The 17,526-nt window shown below is 42.5% G+C and overlaps 1 protein-coding gene across 1 annotated transcript in view; it reads right to left on the bottom strand.

The window, feature by feature from the left end:
* Nucleotides 1–17,526, bottom strand: part of FASN (fatty acid synthase) — a 44,887-nt gene that overhangs the window by 21,802 nt on the left and 5,559 nt on the right. Inside the window, exons 2-19 of the mRNA XM_050318948.1 lie at nucleotides 16,780–16,926; nucleotides 15,561–15,713; nucleotides 13,849–14,022; nucleotides 12,784–12,984; nucleotides 12,229–12,351; nucleotides 11,419–11,534; nucleotides 11,043–11,177; nucleotides 8,293–8,752; nucleotides 7,421–7,608; nucleotides 6,624–6,813; nucleotides 4,498–4,592; nucleotides 3,965–4,099; nucleotides 3,482–3,685; nucleotides 1,837–1,952; nucleotides 1,203–1,378; nucleotides 659–850; nucleotides 299–379; nucleotides 16–201 (exon numbers count right to left, since the gene is read on the bottom strand). Of these exons, the coding sequence (XP_050174905.1) occupies nucleotides 16–201; nucleotides 299–379; nucleotides 659–850; nucleotides 1,203–1,378; nucleotides 1,837–1,952; nucleotides 3,482–3,685; nucleotides 3,965–4,099; nucleotides 4,498–4,592; nucleotides 6,624–6,813; nucleotides 7,421–7,608; nucleotides 8,293–8,752; nucleotides 11,043–11,177; nucleotides 11,419–11,534; nucleotides 12,229–12,351; nucleotides 12,784–12,984; nucleotides 13,849–14,022; nucleotides 15,561–15,713; nucleotides 16,780–16,906 (3,052 nt within the window). The 5' untranslated portion in view covers nucleotides 16,907–16,926. The remainder of the gene's footprint in view (nucleotides 1–15; nucleotides 202–298; nucleotides 380–658; nucleotides 851–1,202; nucleotides 1,379–1,836; nucleotides 1,953–3,481; nucleotides 3,686–3,964; nucleotides 4,100–4,497; nucleotides 4,593–6,623; nucleotides 6,814–7,420; nucleotides 7,609–8,292; nucleotides 8,753–11,042; nucleotides 11,178–11,418; nucleotides 11,535–12,228; nucleotides 12,352–12,783; nucleotides 12,985–13,848; nucleotides 14,023–15,560; nucleotides 15,714–16,779; nucleotides 16,927–17,526) is intronic.

Below are 17,526 nucleotides of genomic sequence, written 5' to 3'. Positions count from 1 at the left end.
TGAAAGTAACTTCACCTTCACTGTTGCATTCTAGAACACCCTGGAAAGTTGGCCCATAGTTATATCCACGCAGATGCAGCTCTTGATAAACATCTTCTTTCAAGAGCCCAGACTTTGAGCTCATGTCTACTTGAGTCCGAAAGTCATCTGGTTGGTTAAGGAAGTTCTTCAGAGCAGTATTTTCTAGGAGGGAAATCTTCCCTGATGGGCACAGTAACAAGAATAACAATCATTATCGTTGTTCATAAATAATGGATTTTACTAAGACAGTGTATACACTTCTGCTTCCTTCACTTACCACTCACAGCCAGATTCCCATTTCCTGACACCTCAAAACAGTGGGATGCAGGCATGAGTCTTACTTCCAGCTGCACTGATCCTGCAAGAAACGTTGAAGACAAGACTGTGAGAGACTGCTACTACACTCAGAACTCCCTTTCACTATCTCCAGACTCCCAGTTCACAACATGTAATAAAGGTGACTATAATGCAAACTACTTGACTGTAGAAATTCACTTCTTTGTTCAGTCATGCTGCCCTCTTCTTTATAGTCTCTTTCCTGCATTCCTCCTCACTTTTCCCATGTGTTCCTTTCCTCCCACTCCTTTCATATTCATTACACAGTTTTGGCACAATTGTGCCAGCACTTCTCACTCACCCTTTTTGGGAAGGATAGTTGCCTGATGAATTGTGACATCTTCAAACATCACAGCCATTTGCTCCATGGCCATGCTGAGAGATCGTGCCAGTGTTCGCCAAGCCAGCACCAGGTACCCAGTTGCTGGGTACAGAACTCTGCCATCAATGCAGTGACCAACCAAGTAGTGGTCAGGAGAGTCAGGACTCACATCTGTCAAAGAAAAAAGAGCAGAATAAAAATAATAAAAACATTAATAAAGACATCTTTTCCCCTCAGTGTCTACAACAGGTTCTAGGTGTTTGCCCAACTATCCTGCCTGACAAATGCAGCCCTCAAAACCGCCCTTAGTCTGATTCAGATTCTGCTCTGTTCATGTTCTTTCATTCTATTTCAGAAGTAGATCTATTTTTTTTTTCAATCCAAACCAAACATTAAACTTCAGATAATGGCTTCAAGGATGCTGCTTTGAGTATCCTTTTCTTAGTTTTACCAAAAAAAAAAAAAAAAAAAAGAAAAACCAAAACGACAAACAAAAACCACCACCCCAAATAGACAAACACACCAATATTGTAGACTGAAGCAGATGCAGAGCCTTTGGAACCTGCTGGAAAGTCTTCAGCTTTTGGAACATCCCAGTCCTGGCTATGGTCCCATTTGATGTATGGAGAAATAAGGGGTGTTCCCACAGGGACAGGGTATTCCACAGACGGGAACAACTTATTTCCAAAAACATTTATCCTAGGAAGACAAAAAGAATCAAGGCAATGTGGGAAGGGAGGGCAGGGAGAAGGGATGGGGAGAAAAAGTAGGGAAAAAAAATTGAACACAATACTTAGAGGTCAAGCAGTAATTGGTCTTGGACTCCAAGTCTGAGATGTCTCCAAGAGTACCATGAACACTTACTGCAGCCACATTTGTAATTTTAATAGTCTACAAGATGCGAAGTTTATTTCCAAGAGCTAGTTCCAGATTTCCTAGGCCTTTAAATGGGACTTAAAAAGCACCTTCCCAGCCCAAGCAGTCTCTAACCCAAAGGAACACTTCATAAGTGAACATGTAAAGCACAAATGTACACCCCATTTTTTCCCCAGGTTTCTTGAAGGAGTATTTTAATCCTTGTGAAGACATGCATGCTAGAGAAGAGACCTGAATTGCCTTCCATTATCCCACTCACCCTCCTCCCTTAGTCTCCTTACCCAGTTAAATGAATCTTTCCAATCTGTGTTAGGAAGAACTCCAAATTATTTTTGTGCTCTTTCTTCATCAAAGGTAGAATGGTGCAAGTTGGTTTCAAAGTTCTCCTCAAGATAGCCTGGTCAAGTAGAGTCCATAAATCACCAGTGGAAGGCATTACTTATTACTTTGTCTCTGAATTTTTCTCTACAGATCTCAAACCACTTATGTTTCTGTGCCAAGAGTTCTGTGCTAGCTGCTAAACCACTGCAACGGGGAAGAGTGCCCTTCCAGCAACCCAAGCTGCCGCACATCTGGTAAAGCAGAACCTATATAATATTAATGTAATTCTGCCAAAACACAAATATCTTTTTCCCAAGCAGTTTGTCAAGTGACATGAAAAGCTGCACTTGAAGAACTGCATAGTCAACTTCTCATTCCTCCCACTCGCACACACTCCTTTCCCAGGAGCAGCACTTTGTAGTCTGAAGCATTTTCCAAACAAAAGCCATTAGACCAAAAAATGCAGCCTTGAACACCTGATCCAATTTCTATCTCCTCTTCAATTGATCCCATGATTTTTACATGAGAAATGAAAAAAAAGGGAAGAGAAAACCAGAACACTTTCAAACCCAGCTGATGAAATCTCAGTCACTTGCATTAGAGTCCAAAATTGTTCAATGATTTTAACACGAAGTAAATAGTCTCTTCATAGAGAAAAATATCAGTCCAATTTAAAAACTCTGCTCCAATTCTTGCTTCAAGTCACTTTCAAAGCATAAATAACATGACATAGTAAATATACACTGGAGTGAAACTCAAAAGTATTGTATAACTATTAATATTGATTCACAAGTAACTATTATTCTTCTTAAGACTTTTCTCCTCTTGCTTGCCACAGACCAAATAAAAAAGACCAGTCCTTAAGACTTAAGGGACAGGCATAAGACCACACCACTGATTCTGTGGAGCAAGTACATCCTAATGCACCTCATGTTCTGCATTCTCTGCTATGGAGATAATTCCACAAGAATCAATTCTTATTTGTTGGGGAGGAAGGAATAATGATCACAGCTCATTAGAGAAAGGAGTTTAGAAGAAGGCAAGCTCCTGTGGTCTCACACTACTCGGTCTAGGAGAAGAGGGGAAAACACCATTAACCAGTCACCACCCTGTAAGACAGGAACGTCCAACCAAATTCAGTTTACAGATGGTAACAGGTCTTCTCTATGAAAAAATCTGTTAAGTCTTGAATGTCTCACTCTACCCCAATTTTCACATACAACTCTCCATTAGATCCAAACAATGAAATGCTTTTCTTACTCACTGTGCAGTTTAGAAAGCTATCAGCTATCTGAAATGCATAGCAATGAATAAAGTAGTAATGTGAATATCTAGATGAGGAAGTGTAGTGTGTTAGGGATTTTTTAATTTTTTAAAAAAATATTAACATATACCACCCCCTAAAAAACCCCAAAGAAACAAACATAACAAAAAATTTTAAAACTAGGAAAGGCTCAAAAGTACTGCTGAAGGAAGAAAGCATTCTCAGAACTAGAGGGGAAAAAAAGAGAAAAGCAGCAGTATTCCCTAGTCGTCAGATCCCCAAACTCCTTCTTGCAGCACCATATCAATGTAGTATTGTACTGACACAATCAAATACAATACCTGTAAAAGAGCATGTGGAGCAATTTCTACTACAACGGCGTTCTCTGGAATATGCTTCAAACCTTCATGGAATAGCACTGGATTCACTAGGTTGTTCACGTGGTATTCTGCAGAGGAATTCCTGGCCAGATCACTCTGCCACTGAGATTCAGGGATAGATGTACTGATCCATCGTGCTGAGCGAGGTTTAGGGTGTGGAATGACCTACAGACAGACAAGAAAGGGGAACAGAATAGAGAACAGTAAGACAAGCAAAAGCAAGTAGCTCCTCCTTTTTGCAGGTCATTTTTCCCACTTGATTGCTTAGGACATCCGTCTCCTTGGGTCCACAGGATTTCAAACATTAGGTCTCAGAGAGGTCTACCTGCTCTTCAAGAGATTTTCTCCTCCTCCTGAAGAAAGAAATCCCCTTAAGCTCAACACCACCTACACTCAGCCCAGGTGCCCAAGCACAAGCTCTGTGAGCCCGTTTGGCAACGTTACCTTTCTCAGGGCACCGAGCAGCACGGGGGCAATGGAGGCCATGTAATAGGAGTGGAATGCGACGCCAGCACTGCGAACCTCCTTTGCAAACACACCATCCTGCTTCAGTCTGGCTACAAACTCATTCACAGAGGTCTAAGAAGAGGAATATAAGTGAAATAAGAGAAAAGCACGCAACGTTGGGATCTGTATGAGTCCCTGTACTCCGCCCACGCCCTTCATCACTTGTCACTTAAGGGGGAGTCATAGCTGGGATGAGGTTATTGCCCTTCTCAGTCTTACAATTTATCACCCACTACGTCCATGGTTATAAGAGATGTTTTATTACTAGCTTCCTGAGGCACTAACATCACTTCCTCTCAGAGTATTTGAGTGTGCAAGTTTACACAAAGCACCATGTCCTCTCCATCACTTCACTCCAGCTCCCCTTTACGAACAGCTGAGCTCTAACTGAGCTTCACACTTTCTTCAGGCCTCAACTTCACAGATCCCAATCACAATCCCAGTATGCACTGTATCAGTTCCATGCTCACCAGAGGCCCTGAAACAGTGACAGTATCTTCAGAGTTGTGACAGGCTGGTACCACGTTTGGAGGACAGCGTTGCTTACATTCCTCCCATGTCAGACCTGCAGAAGGAAGACCACAGGACAACAAAAGTATTTCTAGCTCTGCGCTTCATGAGGGAGGTAACTTTAAACTGCACAGTCACTGTGGTCGATCCAGTACTTTGTAAAACTGGGAAGGACAAGCATCCTCTCCTTCCCCAAAAGCAATGCTGCAAAAGCCAAGGATATTTATCCTAGAGCTTTAACATGACATCTATCACAGTGATGTTGAACACACGGACAGAAGGCCAAATCTTTGTACCATCCCATTAATGAATGGATGGGGGGGTAACACTCACACTTTCAAAGAAGCTACAGAATTGGTTGTTTTATCTCATGTTGCCCTTAGTTTCTAGGAGTCAAGCTCACATGTTCTCTCCCCTCTTCTAGCTTGCATTGCTGAGACCCACAAAATATCCACAGAAATCAACAACTCTACTAGCATGCTAGTTTAACACATGTAGCACCTGGTCATACAGTACATGGACACAAGTCACAGAAAGAATCATAGAATCATAGAATCGATTGGGTTGGAAAAGACCTCCAAGATCATCAAGTCCAACCCCTGATCCAACTGTAATTACAATATCATGGCACTAAGGGCCATGTCCAATCTCTTTTTAAAAACCTCCAGGGATGGTGAATCCACCACCTCTCTGGGCAGGCCGTTCCAATGCCTGATCCCCCTCCCTGTAAAGAATTTCTTCCTAACATCTAACCTAAACTTCCCCTGGCAGAGCTTGAGGCCATGTCCCCTTGTCCTGTTGTTGGTTGCCTGGGAGAAGAGACCAACCCCCACCTGGTTATAACTTCCCTTCAGGTAGTTGAAGAGAGTGATGAGGTCACCCCTAAGCCTTCTCTTCTCTAGACTAAACAACCCCAGCTCCCTCAGCCTCTCCTCATAGGACTTGTGCTCAAGTCCCTTCACCAGCCTGGTTGCTCTTCTCTGCACCCGCTCCAGCACCTCAATATCCTTCCTGAACTGAGGGGCCCAGAACTGAACACAATACTCAAGGTGCGGCCTCACCAACGCAGAGTACAGGGGAAGGATCACTTCCCTGCTCCTGCTGGCCACACTGTTCTTGATGCAGACCAGGATGCCATTGGCCTTCTTGGCCACCTGGGCACACTGCTGGCTCATGTTCAGCTTCCTGAACTTAACATCAGATTATGAAAAACGTATTATATGCAGGACTCCGAGGTAAGTTCTTTGGTAAGAGTGTAATTTACTTAGTCCTTTGCAGTATTACTTAAATTAGGAAATCTAGGATTGTAACAAGTGAGCTAGTCCAACATACATACTGCATCATACCGGCAAAAGCTTTTCTCCTAAGTGTTTCAGTTTTTAACATACAGCTATGTTCAATAAGAAACAGAACAACAACAGTGCTACCAATAATAATTTTACTTTTAAACATGTAAGTCACTATGAAACCAAAATGCAAACTACTGTGTAAAAAATTTCACCCAGCAGCGGGCAAAACTATATGACTTATAGAAATACTAGGCAAAGCTTATTCAGGAGAAAGCTTATGCCTAAGTGTTATTAGGCCCAAAGTGGTTTTAGTAAGTTCCACTAGACAGCTGCCCACTACATAATAGTGGTTTACTAGCTTCACATCTCATTACCTCTTGCAGAAAAGCAGAAATATATTTTTTTTAAATGCAATAGAATACATATATGCACACAGCTGTTTGTGCATGATATATATGTCTACCAAGAGCCAAAACCACCAGTGCTTTAGATTTTCACCTTTTAATGATGACCTTTCATTGGTCACCTGACAATGAATCCCTCCATTTCCACTTAAATTTTGGACGGATTACCAAAATTCTGATGTATTCCAGGACACAAATCACTACCATTGTACCAACTTAAATATTTAATGACCTGTTCTGCATCAAAAGAAAACAAAGAAGAGGCAACAGTGCCCAAAATTTTACAGAAACTATAGTTTCCATCAACACATTTGAGAGACCAATTTTATCCCAATGCCATACAGAAAAAAGATGCACTTTCCCATATCACTGTGGTGGTAAGGGGATACCTACCAACAGCAGCCATTCCTCCTGGGGGCAATTTGGCCTCTTTGACGCATCGTCCCCGCCAGTAAGCAGCGAGGATGGCTTCTTCATGACTTAAGGAATTGTCTGCATAGCCACAAGCTAGTTCTCCCACTGAGTGGCCCAAAATCCCATCAGGTTGCAGACCTGCAGCTTTCAGCATATCAATCTGAGCAATCTGCAAAGAAAAGTAGGATTACTGATTCCATGCCAGAGTAAGCAGGTGTCAGGTCTCAAGGGCACACGGCAGTAGCAAGTACATAACAAAACGGCTTTTTGGTACAGACATTCTTGGCCTCACTGCCTTCCCTCCCACTGCCCCCTCCCCCCCAACTGTAGCTCCATCCTACTTTCAAAGTAATCCCAAGAATCGTTATGCAGCTCCACTATTGTTTGAACACTCAGAATTAAAAAGAGACTTCGTTAAGCATCACTTAGTTAATTTGCAGAACAAATTTTAGACGACATTTAATGGAACACTGCTCCTTGGCACAAACATTTACATAAAACTTAAAGACATCCCTTAGTCTCTTAAAAGAAGAAACTGCACTACATATACACAGATACACATGCAAATCAGTTCAGATCTATATTAGCCCAAGTATCTTGCAAATGGCAGAGCCTGAAACTGTCAGAGATATTTCTAACAGCTCCCATTTGCTGATTACACAAAACAAGCTTCCATTAATTGGTATAATGTGTTACCAGCCAGAAAGACACATCAGCAGAACATGGATATGTGGATTGAGTCCATGACCCCCTTCCACTAGCCGTTTGAGTCTTGCCTGAATAGCAGCTAGTCCAACAAATGCATGGACAGTGTCATCAAAAGTGCTCTCATCCGCTTGCAGAAGCAGGTCTGAGACCTTCAGGCCTGTGTTCTTCAAAGCCTCATCTGAGCGCAGTATAGACTGGTGGAACAAATCCAACTTCATAAGGCTGAGGCCCATGCCTTTCCACTGTGTTCCCATGCCTGCAGGAGCGGCATGGAGAAAGTGAGCGTTAGTAACACTGTAACAGGAGCAGACATCACACATTTGCCGCGGCAGTTAAAGAACTCCTGGAGCCCCTGGTGGTCTAGTGGTAAAGGCGCGGCGCTATCACTGCCGAGGCCCGGGTTCGATTCCCGGTCAGGGCCACTCCCGGGCAGGTGGAGCGGGCAGGTGGGGCTCGTTAGCCCTTAAAGGCAACCCATCTACGTCCTAAGGACCTCGCTGCCACCGTCCAAGCTCGCTTGGCCCCGGCAGATGAACCTTAGGATTAAAGGGTGGGCTCAGTTCCGCGCACACTGTGTCTCACCTAAAAAAATCCAATGCGCAGGCTGGAAGGTGTAAAGACCTTCCCCAGATCTTCGCTCGCGAAGACTGGCCATTATTTATTATTATTAAAGAACTCCAAGAGCAAAACATTGCACATTTCTAATATCCTCCACATTATGCACAGCTTATTATTTTTTCTAGACTTTGCTATCATCAGAAGATAGTTAAGTTGTAAAGTTTTGATAAAATACAGGAAACACAAGTCTCCCAGCTACATCATAGAGCTGCAAAATATTTCCTCATGCCCCAGTGGAAAACAACATTAGAGCACAGAATACGGCTGCTCAAGCCTCAGATCTACAGAGGAAAGAAGTCTGGATGCAGTACTGCACACCTACCTGAGCAGATGTACCAGAGTGGTCTACCAGATGCTTGAACTTGCTGAATCTCTTTGATGTCACTCTCAGTGCCAACCAGCGTGTAGCCCCTGTAGGGCATGGAGGACACTGGAACTGCAGAGATATCACTAAGAAGGCTTACAAATGGGCTGCATCCTCCATGTTTTCTGCTCTCTTGAATTAGTATTTCCACAGCTTCCTGGGTTCTGCCAGAAATTTGAACCAGTCTTGGCATGTCACAACTCTCCAGAGGCTGGTGTTTGTTCTTATTTGGCCTCAGAATGACATGAGCATTAGCACCTCCAAAGCCAAAGGAGTTGATACTGACAAGGCCACCTTTCACTGGTGTTGGTTTACAAACTACCTCCAAAGTGCCATCTTGTAAGGCAGGAATATCTGGATTTGGGATACTGAAATGAAGATTTGGAGCCCACAGCCCATGTTCCAGAGAGAGAATGACCTGAAAGGAAAAACAGAGTTCTGTGCTCCACACTGTCTTATGACAAACATTCTTTTGTTGTTATTGTTTTCCTACAGATGACCATGTAGCATACACTAAAGCAGTTCTCTATGTTCGGATAAAGAGACATTTCAGACAATAGCATTATTGATGTTGTTACGGTAGTACCTGCTCCACCCAGGCACATTTTAAGTCCATGCAGGAAATCAGCAGGGAAGATGAGCATAGTAGCTTTCAGTTTAGCTTCCAGACCCTTTTTTAACTGGAAAGCCATGCAGTCTTGCCGGAAAAGCAGCCTGGGTACTAATTTTCCCCTTTCAGATCCCATTCCTTCATCACATTCCACTTCATCCCTCCCCAGTCACACACAGTCACAAATGCTCTTCCTTATCACAATGAAGTACTTCTATTTCTGCCTTTGCTGCAAAAGAATCAAACTGAAGCACCGGTAAAGGAATTTGCATGGTGCTTTACAATCATTTGTTGTCTTCTCAATCCAAAAAAGCAGGAACAGCAGACTGGTCAGAACTGGCAGAGCAAAAGGTAGGTACAGAAACAGCATAAAGAACAGAGTATCTGTGCCAAAAAAGCAAGAGCTCCCTTCTCTCATCAGCATCTCTACATACAGCCCATGACACCAAGCCCATACTCCTCTGTGGCACAGGACCAGCAAGTCACAGGCTACAAGGTCAGCTCCAAATACTACTCTGTGCTCTGTATATTTGGCAGTTCCTTCATCACCCCAAAATGGTAAGAGAAAGAGATTCTGGTTTGGGAACTGACTTCCAGGTTGACTATCAGACATGGCAGTTTACCTGGGAGAAAACCAGCATAAATATACCATTTCAACTCCAGCCATGGTGGTTAAAGCTGCAGTCTAAGTGTTTTCATGCATACTGTCCTATACTTACAATCTTATGCATTTTGAACTTGCTGTTGCTTTACACCGCACACATATTTTTACTTTTAAGTCTGCCGTGGTTTCTATGTAAGTTTGAAAGTACAGTACAGTGAGTTTTTCCTCCTTTAACAGAATTTGACTGAAGCAGCCTTGGCAAGCCCTAGTTTCATTCCTACCTATCCATATAATTAATGGATTCTCTTCAAGTCTGAAATCAGATACTTTCAAGATCTATTTTCCTGACATTTCACATAGGAGCATTTTATAGAATTCTAGAAGAAAACATTTAAAGAAACTGCAGACTTCCCAAGACAGTTACTGTCTAAGAGACACTGGGCTTGTGGTGTAGAGGTGAGGGAAACAGTATCTCAAACTTATCCTGTCCTGACAGATCACAGGAACACACTAAACAAACTGTTTATAACATACAACAGTATGGATTGAAAAGTTTATTTTATGACTCAGTTATTATTCCTTCTATGAAGAATGTGTCAGTCAGAGATAAAGGTGCTAAAAAAAAAAAAAAGTTAACTTCCCTCTACAGAGAGACAGACACTGCTGTCTCCATCATTGCAGATGAGGCTACTCACAGGAAGTTGTATGTATTCAGGTCACAGTAACCACTTTGAAGAGCCTAAAATTGTAGCAGTGGCAGTGTACGTGACTTCAGTTTGCGTGGTTCTGTGGTAATAGGTTTACAAACAAGTGTGAACATTAGTTAGCTCTCTGCTAAGCAGTTTAGCAGCCAGAGCGAATAGATGACTGTCTGCCTAGAGCAGTAGATAGCAGGCTGGTTGCTAAGATAGACAGTTATTCAAGCTGGTAGCCTCATCCCAAAGAACTCATCTGGCTTCATGCCAACCTAAGAGAGAAGAGGAAGAAATGACACAACCCCAGCAAAAAGCCAGAAGGATCAGCTGCTCTTTTGGCACTGAAAGCTCACACTGCCTCTCATCTTTGGTCACTGTCAACTACTCCAAACATCCAATGTTCTCTACCTGTATGCGCCTCAAACCCAAATGACTCACAGTAGAGTTCCGTTGGAAGGTCCAGTGTAAGGATAAATGAATCATAAATAAGGATTAGCAAAGGGATCCCAAAGCCTTTGTACTGAGCAGTTATGCTCCTGTAGAATTCAGTAGGAAGGGGGAACTGAAGTGTGTGTGCACACAGCAGAGGGCCACCTGGGCATTCATGGTTTGCAGAATAGCCACCTGAGCTTTTGGAAGTATTGGCATGTGGAACAAGTAGTTAATAAGAAACACTCAAGTTCCTATCATCACAAGTGAGTATTTTAGCCTGAATCACTGCAAATTTTCCATAAACCAAAAAACCTTAAAACCCCCCACACTGTTTCTTCCATATTTTCTTTCTCAAGCCCCCTGTTACCTTGGCTAATGCTGCAAGCCCAGAGGCAGGCTCTGGATGACCCATGTTTGACTTCGTTGATCCAATCAACAGTGGCTCCCTCTCACATTGACAGAAGACATCCACAATGCCATTTACTTCCTGTGGATCTCCAACCTAGTATGAAAAGAATCAGAATGGCTATTAGGTAGCACTTCCAAAACATACCACAAAAGAGAAATCGGAAAGATTATGGTGTTTGGGTGAAATCCAAAAGTGGTGAAACAGAACGTATTCTACAAACTGGTAGAAGGGAAAATGATTTCATTCTGGGAAAACAATGAATAATTAAATGGAAAAGTGTGGCAAGTGATGCAAGGGAAGAAAACACGGCAAACCCAAGCACAGCCATGCTGACCTTGGTCCCTGTCCCATGAGCTTCAACATACTCCACTTCTTCAGGTCTGACACCGCATTCCGTGTACAAAGATCTGACCAGCTGCTGCTGCATCTCTCCAGATGGGAATGTCACACCTAGGATCAAAACTGCCATCAATTCCTCCCTCTATCAGGTACTTCCTGTTCTGATTTTAGCACCTTTTCAATTGCTTGGGGTTACCATGTCCAAAAAAAAAAAAACAACCAAAAAACAACTACAAAGACTTTTTCAGAATTTACATCATGTCCTTAACACCAAACACAATAAGCCTCTCAGGCTCTTTGTAAGAAGAGTAGAGGAGCCAGAAATAAACCTAAAGCAATGACCAAAAAAAACCTTAACCAGTATCTTTCCACCCTAGTCTAACAGAATACTAGGAGATGTGTAGATTAAGCAAAACATGCGAACCTTGGTGTCTCCGTAACTGGAGAGAAGTTGGACAACAGTAGGATAAGAGTTTTACAGTCACAACTGTAAAGCTCTTATCTACCTAAATTTCTACCATCAGTGCATAAGTTACTATAGACATGTCCTGAGGAAGGTTAACCTAGCAACAGAACATTGTTGTTACTTCATACAGTAGAAACTACCACTTTTCTTCTTCAACTTCTTTACAAAATAGGGCCCCAAACTTTGCAGTATCAAAACAGAAAAAGAAAAAAGCGTACAAACACTAAAAAACATTTACACATCTAAAGGAGAACCCTACAACCGCCTATTTTGGATGACAAAGACTCCCAACTGAACAGTTCTCTTGGTATCTTACTTTTTCAGCAGCTCAAGACCTACCTTGCTCCTTAAAGCCATCAGTGTTAATTCCAGCATTTACTATTGTGGCATAGATCCGCTTAGCCATAGATCTTTTGGTCAAAAGAACAACGACAGCAGCTTCAGAGCGACAGTATCCATTTCCTGAGAGCAGAGAGAGAAGAATGAGTCTCTAAGTCTGCTCTGCTTTGTAAAATGTTGCAAAACACTATTGCAGTAAGATTATCTCGTTCCTAAGCTACCGCTTACAATAGACTCCTTTGAGAATATGACATATCTATTTATTTTTTAAAAAAAATTTCATGTCCCTAGAAAAAAGGCACAGGGCTCATCACAAATGGTAGTAGAAAGTTTCCATCAACAGACAGCTATTTCTTCTCCCCAGTGGCAGAGGAATGAACCATACGGTGTCGGTTTCTTCTCCACATGTAACACAGATCAGGCCCAGGGTATGTCCCAAACAGGGCACCTCAGAACAACTATGAGGTCAACTCTGTACTGAAAGAGTAGCTAGTCAAAGACTCCAGAATAAGTTTCTCTCATACAGTGTGACAAGCTTGTGTACTAATGCCTTACCTGAAACATCAAAAGCCTTGCACGCACCATCAGGACTAAGCATACCCAGTTTCATGAACTGCACAGATGTGTTGGGTTTCAGCAGGAGGTTGACACCACCTACTAGGGCTGCACTGCACCGTCCATGATGAATTGCCTTATAAGCATTTTCCAGAGCAACAAGACTAGAGGAGCAGGCTGTGTCAATAGTTAAGCTTGGTCCTTAAGGAACAGAAAAGGGAAAAAAAACCCACTTAATTTTCTAGATTGTTCTCCAAAGACTACAGGATGTGATCACAAGAGAAACGTATTAAAATAAAGTTAAATAAGAGTTGCTTCAGAATATAACAGGTACACCTGATGCAATGGGAGACAAGAACCACCATCGTTGCCTGCTTACTAGGTAACGTGTGAGAAAGGTGGGAGAAAATCATGAACAGATTGGCCTTAAGGGTATTTTTAAAAATTCTGTCTCTCCATCAAAACTAAATCTTAGCTTCACAGGCAGGTCTCTCATCTAATTCCCCATTCTCACAATACAAAGCTCTTGCTATTCCTGGTGCTACCCTTGCCATCATCTCTGTTCTCTGCTGCTTTTCCAATCAACTCCCATCCCTCCACTCTCTTCAAAACTATACATGGATTGAGCCATATCTACGTTTTCAATCACATCATTCTGATGGCTCTCCTACTTCTTCCACTTTACTCAAAAGGAGTCAACTGCTACAGTCAGTTTGTCTCTGGACTAGCTGACTTCTACATACCTTGATACCAAATAGCAGTCTAAAGGTCAGAAATGACCTAGATCTTTTTATGAAGGCCTCCTGACATGACTGTCTTTCAGGTGAACACCAGCTATGCCCAGCAGCAGTAGCTGAGTTACAAGGCCTTACAATGAGTCTTATCTTACAGATACAATATATTTTTTTATTTCTCATATGCCTCCTTACAATAGTTACATGCTACTTTCTCTTTCCAAAAGGGTCTATGCAATCATACCCATCCCACTCCTCTACAGCAACTGTGGTACAATCATGTTGAAATTGTAACTGCTGATCAGCATCAACAGGTTTGGGGGGCACTAACCTGTTAAGTCATAGAAGTAGGAAATCCTGTTGGCAAGCATAGCACGCTGGCAGCCAGTCATACTGTATCCCAAAAGCTCTTCTGGATCTTGGCTAAGGGCCTCAGCAGCTTCTGACCCACTGGCACCAATCCATACACCTGTGTCTGTGCCACGGAGGGTGGCCGGATTAATACCTATGGGGACATTGGAAGGTAGATTACAGTAAACAAATTTATAATGAGGGGAAAAGTGGGGAGATATCAGGTACACTGGCACCAGTTCACCAAATACTACTTATTGTCCCTTTCCAGTAGGCCTGCAGCATTGTTCCCTACCTTTAGTAACTTTTCACCCATTTCAACTGCAGACCTTAGAAGTCTTACTTCGGAGTCCATCAGAACTTCGGTACTGGCTTTTGATCAGAACATATTGTGCCCTGACAAAGCTTTTCAGCCCAACTGGGCAGTGCCAGAATCTTGTGGAAAAAAGCGTATAGACTATGAAAGGCAAAAATGATGATGGAGAGACGCTAACAGCCGACTTCCAATACAGAGAAAAGGAGAATGAAGGGGAGAAAAATTACACCACTTGGAATGTCATGTGAGCACATCAATATCTACCTCTAGCCAGACAACGCCCAGATCTGGAGTATATGACAAAAAGACAAAAAAAGCCAACAACCAGAACAAGAAACAACTTTGCTTAAAAAAAACCCACATAGCAAGCTCAACTAGCAGAAATCTCTGTTGTTTCTTCTCTGTACTTCAGGAGTCCTGAAGACAAACAGAATATTCAATCTCCAGACTGAGGCTCAGCAGCATAGGAGGAAGAGTTAATTTTAACAAGTCATAGAATCATAGGATGTCAAGGGTTGGAAAGGACCTTAAAGATCACCTAGTCTCAACCCCCCTGCCATGGGCAGGGACACCTCCCACTAGATCAGGTTGCTCAAGGCCTTATCCAACTCAGCTTTGAACACTGCCAGGGTTGGGGCATTCACAACCTCCCTGGACAACTTGTTTCAGTATCTCACCAACCTCACGGGAAAGAATTTCTTTCTGATATCTAATCTAAATTCTCCCTCTTTCAATTTGTACCCATCAATAGTCAGTACTAGTGTGGTGGTTCCAACTTTTCCCCCCATGTGCTTCTTATGTTCTGACGTGAAACCGATTAACAGGAAGAATAAACTTCTTGGCTCTGTGGATAAGTAACTCAAAAGCTCTTCTATTACTGCCAGTGTTTTAAGAGAGGTTGCTATTTCGGAAAGCACACTTCCTGGGAAAACCTTCTATAGAAACAGATGAACCTGGCCAAAAGATAGGAATACATCAGGCCATCTGTCATTCTTTTAAACCATGGATGTAAATACTAACCAAGTAACCTTCCTTTTGCACTACAAATTTGCCTCTTACAGAGGAATTCTTATGGAATACTAGGGTAGAGCAGAACACAGAAAAGCTCTAGAACTGTTGACTGTTTAAGTGATTCTGTCATACTGGTTGTATCGCACCACAATGCTGGTACAGATTTGCTGGCAGTCAGTACAGATTTCCTGGTTTGCATTCCAGAGAAAACAGCTTTGTTCTAGCCCCCATACCAGGTCTTTGGTCTCCTCGTTAATGTGATAGCTTTCTCTTGTTAGTGTTTTCATCATACAGTTGCATGTCTACACCTGTTGCACAGAGACAATACAGCACAATTCTCCCTCTTCAGTCATTCATCTTCTCACCTCCATCCAAAATAGCTTCATACGAAACTTCCAACAGCAAGCGAAGTTGAGGATCCATTGTATGAGCTTGTTTGGGATGAACCCCAAAAAAAGATGCATCAAATTTGCTTATGTCCTTGAGCTTTCCATTTCTCTTGGGCAGTCCATAAATTCCTGAGAAGAAAAATTCAACACTGAGCCACAGAATACAGCTGAGAGACAGTACAGAATGACCACCGTTGCTTCTTGATTACACAGGAAACCTCACTGCCCTGTGCAGTAGTCAGAGTGCTGCATGAGCACCTACCAACCCACCTCATCTGGAAATGAGAATGCTGCATTAACAAAACCAATTGTAATTTTTAAGGCTCTCCTGCATATAGCAGCAAAAGACATCTATCTAGTTTAAATACTTTTGCTTTGGCAAGTTGTACCAAGTACATATAGCGTTCAAATCAGTGGTTCCAGTCAGTCCCCAGTTAGAGGAAAAACAAAAGCTGTTTCTGACTTCTGTAAATCATTAGCTTGAATTGGGTAGACATGTGCCAAACACTTCAAAAAGACATTCACACAAAATACAACACTGTGAAAAGCCATAAATCACAGCACTGGAGTCCCTGTGCTACTTCTGAAACTAGAAAAATGTCAGAGTCGTCTTATAATGGCCAGTCTTCGCGAGCAAAGATCTGGGGAAGGACTTTACACCTTCCAGCCTGCGCATTGGATTTTTTAGGTGAGACACAGTGTGCGTGGAACTGAGCCCACCCTTTAATCCTAAAGCTCATCTGCCGGGGCCAAGCGAGCTTGGACGGTGGCAGCGAGGTCCTTAGGATGTAGATGGATTGCCTATTTAAGGGTTAACGAGCTCCATCAGCCCGGGAGTGGCCCTGACCGGGAATCGAACCCGGGCCTCCCCGGTGACAGCGCCGCGCCCTTACCACTAGACCACCAGGGGCTCCGGAGTCGTCTTACTGTCACAGCTATCAACAGCAGGTATAGGATTCACGTTGCCTAGCTGCTCTGTCAGAGTATGGTACTACTGCACTGGACATGACATTATAAAACAGATTGTGTGAGACCTTCACTAAAGTGTTCTGTTCTTGAATTTCTTGATGATATATCAGAAGTTAGTTCAGCTCTGGTAGGGTTTTGCATCTCATAAATCCTTTTTTTTCATAGGATAATTCCTCTAAAACACTCAGAACCCAGGGTTCCCAAAGGAGGGACAATAAGCACTCACCTGGTTTCCACCTTCGATCATCCTCTGTGACCATATCAACTCCATTAAGCAGGTTTTCCCAAAACTCTTGCAAGTTCTCAGATTCTGGCAGCTTTCCTGCTATGCCTGCAATCACCACGTCCTCCATCGCTTAACTTCTCCCTGTTGCTGATATGCACAAAGCAGTAAGACTAGTAAGATTTCACACAGAGCAAAGTATATGTGTCTAGTGTTCCTAACATGTTGTGACAAACAAGTGTATTTGCAGGAGAAACACCCACACAGGAACAGCCCATGGAGTCTCTACTATTAAAAACAAACAAACAAACAAACCCCAACTAATCAAACAGACTGTAAGATCCACGAGATTGAGATCCTGAAGGAATATCAGGCTCTCTGAGAACCATCAGCTTCTACATGACAACCAGAAAATGAATAAGTCTACCTCTACTAAATGCAGAGTCTCTATGAAGTCAGCAGAGAAAAAAGATTAACATGCTGGAGCAGAGGTGGGTGGAGAAATTATGAAATGTACATAATAAAATACATAATTACAAGGCAAACCTAACAGGTAGCAAAACAAGTTCTACAATCATTCCAAAGGTAAATGCTAACTTAAGAATCAATACTCACAAGATCTGTTGGAGGGGGGAAAAGAAACTTCAAACAAACAAAAATAAAAAATTCCCAAAAAATAAACAACACAACCTTAAACAACCACCCCAAAAACACCAAGCAAACAAAAAAACCCCATCAAAAACAGAACAA

Source organism: Myiozetetes cayanensis, unplaced genomic scaffold, assembly GCF_022539395.1.
Source record: "Myiozetetes cayanensis isolate MyiCay16 unplaced genomic scaffold, myiCay2020 scf22, whole genome shotgun sequence".
NCBI lineage: Eukaryota > Metazoa > Chordata > Aves > Passeriformes > Tyrannidae > Myiozetetes > Myiozetetes cayanensis.
Note: the sequence above shows the minus strand (reverse complement) of the source record. Positions and strands in the feature narration are given on the sequence as shown.